Source organism: Carassius gibelio, chromosome B22 (genome assembly GCF_023724105.1).
Source record: "Carassius gibelio isolate Cgi1373 ecotype wild population from Czech Republic chromosome B22, carGib1.2-hapl.c, whole genome shotgun sequence".
Lineage (NCBI taxonomy): Eukaryota > Metazoa > Chordata > Actinopteri > Cypriniformes > Cyprinidae > Carassius > Carassius gibelio.
Genome location: NC_068417.1, coordinates 7,509,210 through 7,516,068, shown reverse-complemented (window position 1 = coordinate 7,516,068; position 6,859 = coordinate 7,509,210). Strand labels below are relative to the sequence as shown.

Genomic DNA, 6,859 nt, shown 5'->3' with positions numbered 1-6,859 from the left:
GGTATAATGTTCTCCATTTATTCCACCAACCACTAAAAGACCAAAATAATGCTTATAATATAAACAATATAATTAAAAAATATATATATTTATTTAAAATCATAGGCCTCCATTTTCTTCCTGTGTTTGTTTTCTGTACATTCGTGTAGGCCTGTATGATTGTTTCCGTGTTTGCAGTCAAAAGCTAAAGAATTTATCTGCGAGGGAAGACATTTATGTTTGTAAAAAAAATATATATTATATGTATGTGTGTGTTTAGTTACTTTACGTTTTCATATGCCTTCATTAGTAATACAGAGCTCTACTGAAAAAAAAAACATACTTCTCACACTGACATGACTGAGTTTCTGTTTGCAGTCCTTTCAGATACTCCAATAATACACTCAGAATAAAGTGATCTGATCAGCTGCTGATCCTGAATGTGTTTAATGAGTGTTTATAGTCTGAGACTCATCAATATTATCAGCTGATCAAAATCCTCTTTATTTCATGATAATAGATCCTTTCACATTATTCACGATCTCCTGTAAATTGCAGGTTAAAGTTCATTTCATTCTTATCAAAGACTTAAAACACACAGACACTATTGTGATATCTACGAGACACAGATGTCCTAACAGCCTTTATTTCATTAGTCTGTGTTAAACTGTTGACTGAAAACTAAAACAAAGGTAAAAACTAATGAAAAGAACTTTAAACTCAAGTGTAAGGGATTATGGAAACAATGGTCTTTTTAAGTTGCATAACTGTACTTCTGTTTCCTCTTTTGATTTTATTCTTACAATTGTAATATTTGCAAATATTCAATGTAAAAATCTAACAAACAGAGATCCATGTGTGAATTTGTATTCAGATATTTTACTATAAATAGTAGGGAAATGTAAATGCTTTATGTAAATTTGTAGAAAATCTAACTCAAACTTTGCTGGTCTGCTCCTCATTTAGTGAAGCTCCTCCCACAACAGTATCACCTTCAGTGAAGCTCCTCCCACAACAGTATCACCTTCAGTGAAGCTCCTCCCACAACAGTATCACCTTCAGGGAAGCTCCTCCTACAACAATCACACCTTTAAAAAAGCATCAGGAAGAAGTGAAATCTGCAGAGACAGAGTTTATTGAAGAACAGAGAGAACATGAGAGATCCAGAACCCTGCAGAACCAAACACACTGAAGAACAAACAGGTTGGTGTTTATTATTCATCCTTCATCACTGAGATGAAGTCTCATAACTGAAATTATGTCACTTCCTGGGTGTTGCCATAAAAAAACTGTGTTGAGTGAAAACATATTAATGTTAATATTATGTTTATAATGTAGTATTATAATTGTGGATTTGATCAAGCATCGAATAGTTATTACTCCAGAAACATTGGTTTGTGTCTTTGTTTTTTAATATAGAGAATTGCAGGGCTTAAAGTTCTCTGGCACCATGCCGGATTCCCAGTGTGCAGCGTTTGGCTGCGGAAAAAATATCACTTTCAAGTCCATGAGTTTGCCTACCAATGGTATGAGAACAGGTTTCACTCTCAACCAGACTAACATTACTAGCCAATCTGAATATTTTACCAGTAAAGACTGTATGTGTGAAAGGCGCTAAACTAGATTTGTAATGTAAATCATTTATAAACCTCTGCCAAAAAAGGATACATCAACCTATGTCTAAATATGCCATTTACTGTACATCGCAATTTCAAAATAAAAGTGTCTGTTTGTGGCCAAATATAAAAATTTTATGGATTTAAAGGAACACTCCACTTTTTTTGGAAATAGCGTTTCTATAATTTTACTATTTAAAACTTGACTCTTCTGTAGTTATATCATGTAGTAAGGCTAGCGAAATATTAAAAAATATATATTTTCTTGGCCCATATAATTAGGAACTATACTCTTGCCACGTTTCCACCAAAATTACCCGGAACATTTGTACCAGGAAACTTTTTTCCCCCAGACCTGTTGCTTTCTGCGTTTCCACTAGAGCTGCAACTAACGATAATTTTTTCTGTCGACTAATCTAACGATTATTTTTTCGATTAGTCGACTAATCTAACGATTATTTTTATTACATTTAATGTTCTTTTAATTAGCTAATGAATCCTTTGGATAACTTTACAAAAAAATATAGAAGTACAACTTCTAATATAATATTTCAACCTTTATTCATTTTCAACCAATGTGGTTGAAGTTTTTACAGGATAAAATAATTATTTTATTTATTTTATTTTATTATACAGGAGAAAATTATTTTACTATGGTAAATATGAGTTTACGATATTGTTTATAATTAAACCACATTAGCCATACATTTACAGTTGTCTGAGACGTCATCAAATGTTCTTTAGCATCACAAACCATAAAATGTAGTCAGGGTTCTGCTGCTATGGTTTAGCATGGTTTCCAGAGATCTGGAACTGATTCGGGGTAACGTTAGCTCGGTGGTTTGTGACCGTTGTCTTTTAAGGGGCCGTTCACATCACGTCTTTTGCGTGCTCAAGTTCGTTATTTCCAATGTAGGCGTGCGATAAGCGCGCTCATAATGGAAGCGACGTGGTCGCGACGCGCTCATTTTTTCCAGGCACGTCCACACCGCATCGTGTTAAAAACATCTCAACTTTTCAGAATGCCGCAAGCGCAAGAATATCAGACCTGAATCAGGAAGTTGGTCACCAGATCATACGGTAACCAGTTAAACCGTAACACTGGAGAGCGCCAGGATGTTTTCCTCTGAGGTACTCGCGCATCGCAGTTGTGCTGCTGTGGTACAATATATCAGTTTTGCAAAGGAAACAAAGGGCCTTTTTATTTGTCTTCTGTTTAAATTTTTCCCATACTTTTGATAACAGTGGTCTCTGTTTTTGTGATAGTATGCAACTTTCTCCATTCTCAGTATGCCATTACGCGAGATGTAAACAAACAGTGTGACGCGTCGACGGATTTCACGCACGTCGACGCATTTTTGTAGTCGACGTAATCTATGACGCCGACGCGTCGTTGCAGCACTAGTTTCCACCGCGGTGTAAAGTACCAGGAAGATTAGGCAAATAGTCTGGTGACGTAGGTCTGCACGCATTTCTCAATACTATAGTATTTTGGACGTGCGTCCTCGATAGTTCAGACTTTGGGGATTTGTCTCGGGAATGTGATGTCCGCAACGACGCAAATCCGGTAATTCTGCAAACAGCAGCGTACTTTCTATCATCAGTCAGCTAGCCTTGGCTACTGCAATTTTTCTCTCTGTAAATTTACAATAAAACGAAATAGGATGTCATCAGTTGTAATCAGTAGATTACTTGATTACCAAATAATCATTAGTTACAGCCCCTAGATTAGTTTTACTTTTTGTAATTAAGACATATTTTGTTGAAAATTTCTTAAAAATAGTATTCAAATATTTTCATTTTCTAGTGAACCAAGTATCTGTATTTTGTCTCATATTGTGTGTTAAGTATATTTTCACACCCCAGTTTGAAAAGTAGTGATATAGCTAATAATATTCAACTTTACCTTTCAAATGTTAAAACTGCCGCATTCTGCATGATTTGCATGTGCTGCCACAACCCAACCTCTGCTTTACCCTTGCTTTAACCCCTGTGATTGTACCTTATTTCCACAGGTGAATGTCAATAAATTAGAATGTCATTGAAAAGTTAATTTCAGTAAATCAACTCAAATTGTACAACAATAAATCCAGTGCACATAGACCAAAGTAGTTTAAGTCTTTGGTTCAGTTGTAATGATTTGGCTCACATTTAACAAGAACCCACCAAAACACAATCTCAACAAATTAGAATACTCCATCGGACCAAAAAACAAAAACAAAAAAAAAAACCATAATTTTTAGTGAATTGTTGGCCTTCTGGATAGTATGTTAATTTACTGTACGAAAACCCACCAATTCACTATTTCCACAAATTAAAATATGATGACATGCCAATCAGCTAATCAACTCAAAACACCTGCAAATGTTTCCTGAGACTTCAAATTTGGGCTCTCAGTTTGGTTCACTAGGCTACACAATCATGGGGAAGACTACTGATCTGACAGTTGTCCAGAAGACAATCATTGACACCCTTCACAAGGGGGTAAGCCACAAACATTCATTGCCAAAGAAACCGGCTGTTCACAGAGTGCTGTATCCAAGCATGTTAACAGAAAGTTGAGTGGAATTAAAAAGTGTGGATGTAAAAGATGCTCAACCAACCGAGAGAACCACAATCTTATGAAGATTGTCAAGCAAAATCGATTCAAGAATTTGAGTGAACTTTACAAGGAATGGACTGAGGCTGGGGTCAAGTCAGAGAAACCTGTGCTTCTATACCACCTCTGCAGTGCCACAAACTGATCACCTTCATGCCACGCCGAATTGAGACAGTAATTCAAGCAAAAGGAGCCCCTACCAAGTATTGAGTACATGTGGAGTAAATGAACATACTTTCCAGAAGGCCAACAATTCACTAAAAATTATTTTTTTATTGGTCTTGAAGTATTCTACTGCTGCGTTTCCACCGAAATTACCCCGAACATTTGTACCGGGAACCCCCCCCCCCCCCCCCCCCCCCCAGACCTGTTGCTTTCTGTGTTTCCACCGCAGTGTAAAGTACCGGGAAGATTAGGCAAATAGTCTCGTGACATAGATCTGAGCGTATTTCTCAATACAAAGTACGCTGATTTTGGACGTGCATCGTCGGTAGTTCAGACTTCGCGCATTCGACTCGGGAGTGTAACATGCGAGTGTGAGGGGTGATGGGGGGGCGGGGGGTCTCTGAGATCATTCGCCAGCTTGAGGGAAAGTTAATGAGCCTAGCATTTTAGACTCATACATTGCACGTCACGTGTCTTTCCGGGACCTTTATGGGTTGTGTGTGAACGCACGCACATATTCCGAGTAATCACTGGCAGTGCGCTATATTTTAAGTGCAAAATATAGCGACCTGGGTACAATTGCCGGAACAAAATCACCCGTTTATTTTTCGGAATCGCAGTGTGAAAAGGGCTAATTTTGTTGAGATAGTGAATTGGTGGGTTTTTGTTAAATGTGAGCCAAAATCATCACAATTAAAACAATCAAATACTTTAGTTACTTCAGTCTATGTGCACTGAATTTATTTAATACACAAGTTTCACAATTTGAGTTGAAAAAATGAATGAAAACTTTTCCAGAGCATTCTAATTTACTGAGATGCACATATAAAAATGTCAAAATTATCATAATTTGGTGTAGGTGTTGTCTGCTTTCACTTCTCATGATTTATTTACATGATTCATTTTTATCTGTAATTTCAGATCTAATGGAGGAGAAAAAGCATCATGTCGAAACTGGAGAAGAAATTCTCTCACAGACTGAAAGTATTACTTTACTGAAAAGAAGAGGCAAGAAAGGTTTTGCCTGCACTCAGTGTGGAAAGAGTTTCACATACAAACAGAGTCTCAAAAGACACATGAACATCCACACTGGAGAGAAACCATACACATGTGATCAGTGCGGGAAGAGTTTCACTCAATCGTCAAACCTTAAGATGCACATGAACATCCACACTGAAGAGAAACTGCATGAATGTGATCAATGCGGAAAAACATTTGCATGGGATTCAAGCTGGATTAATCACCTGAAAGTTCATTCAAATGAGAAACCACATTCATGTTCTTTGTGTGGAAAGAGTTTTTCTCAACTGCAGAGTTTAAAACTACATCAGAAGATACACGCTGGTGTAAAAGATTATATGTGTTTTGAGTGTGAGAAGACTTTTAGTACAGATAAAGATTTGAAACGGCACCAGAGGATACACACTGGAGAGAAACCTTACAAGTGTTCACACTGTGAGAAGAGATTCAGTCGGTCAACACATCTGAAATCACACGAGAGGATTCACACTGGAAGGAAACTGTATCACTGCACTACATGTGGGCAGAGTTTCAGTCATACGTCTTCTTTACGGAGACATACAATAAAGAATCACATTAAGTAGTTTATCTCCAGGTCCAGCGTTTTCAAGTGCTACACTGCATCTCTTCCGTAGCAATTGATGTAAATTATATTATGTTTTATGAGCTTCATTTTATTTTCAAAATGATCTTCAAATGCTTGTAGATGGTTTTTACAGGTTCAAAATGTTCCTGTGCACAGAGCTGAAAAATAGGCTAATTTATTTTTAATTAAATCTTCACCGTTGTTTTATTCCAACTGTTTTACAAAGTTGTTTCTCAAAATACAGGGGTGAGATTCTGTCTTGTAGGTTTACATCTGTTCCATCTTCACTTTTGTTCACTTGAGATGCTTTGCTATCTTGTTAGTCAATGAAGAGAGAAATTGGTCTTTTACTTTACAAAATGTTTTATTTCAAGGATCGAACTTTTGTTGTCTGCTGATTTTTCTTGCATCACGAATGAATAATTTAATAATTCTAGTTACATCTAAAAGCCATGAAATTGCTTTTGGGGCTTAATTACGTTTCTCGATAAAGCTTTTTAAACTACTTAATAAACTATATTCTCCCTCACACCTGACTATCTGTCTATCAGTAACTGTTTTAACATTATTTTAGTTTGATACGTTGTGTTACAGATGTTTTTGTTAGGCTACAGAGTTTCGCAGTTTTAAACAGATTTTGGCGCGTTTATGATCTATGATCTAACGTTGGTTTCGCCTCGCGGTGATGACGTCATCCGTCGCGCACGGATAGTGTGGAGTTTCTGATGTGAAGAGTTCGCGCCTTTTCACGTAATTGTGAAATATACGTTTCTTATTTTGTTTTAAATTAACATTTTTATGGGGTTATTTCTGTATTGGTCTCATCGCTATTTGTGTGCCTGCTGACATCTGAAGAAGGTTTTGTCTCGTTTCTCTTCACATACAAAACGAGAA

General features: G+C 36.7%; 2 protein-coding genes across 3 annotated transcripts in view; both read left to right on the top strand.

Annotated features, from left to right (window-relative positions):
• The first annotated feature begins 1,035 nt into the window (after nucleotides 1-1,035).
• Nucleotides 1,036-6,859, top strand: part of LOC127987724 (gastrula zinc finger protein XlCGF49.1-like) — a 198,857-nt gene continuing 193,033 nt past the window's right edge. The window contains exon 1 of one of the 2 annotated variants that reach the window (XM_052590115.1): nucleotides 1,036-1,182. In XM_052590115.1, coding sequence (XP_052446075.1) covers nucleotides 1,134-1,182 — 49 coding nt within the window. In that variant the 5' untranslated portion in view covers nucleotides 1,036-1,133. The remainder of the gene's footprint in view (nucleotides 1,183-6,859) is intronic. The other variant, XM_052590114.1, reaches the window with a different exon arrangement.
• On the top strand, nucleotides 1,415-6,494 carry LOC127987747 (gastrula zinc finger protein XlCGF49.1-like). The gene is made up of 2 exons (XM_052590147.1): nucleotides 1,415-1,505; nucleotides 5,281-6,494. Exons 1-2 carry the CDS (start codon nucleotides 1,430-1,432, stop codon nucleotides 5,961-5,963), a joined length of 759 nt encoding a protein of 252 aa, XP_052446107.1. The 5' UTR covers nucleotides 1,415-1,429; the 3' UTR covers nucleotides 5,964-6,494.

Bases quoted from the DNA above. Each gene is read 5' to 3' on its own strand.
- LOC127987747 (XM_052590147.1), top strand. From the start codon at position 1,430: ATGCCGGATTCCCAGTGTGCAGCGTTTGGCTGCGGAAAAAATATCACT. The intron at 1,506-5,280 runs GTATGAGAACAG...CTGTAATTTCAG, and splicing joins CATGAGTTTGCCTACCAATG to ATCTAATGGAGGAGAAAAAG.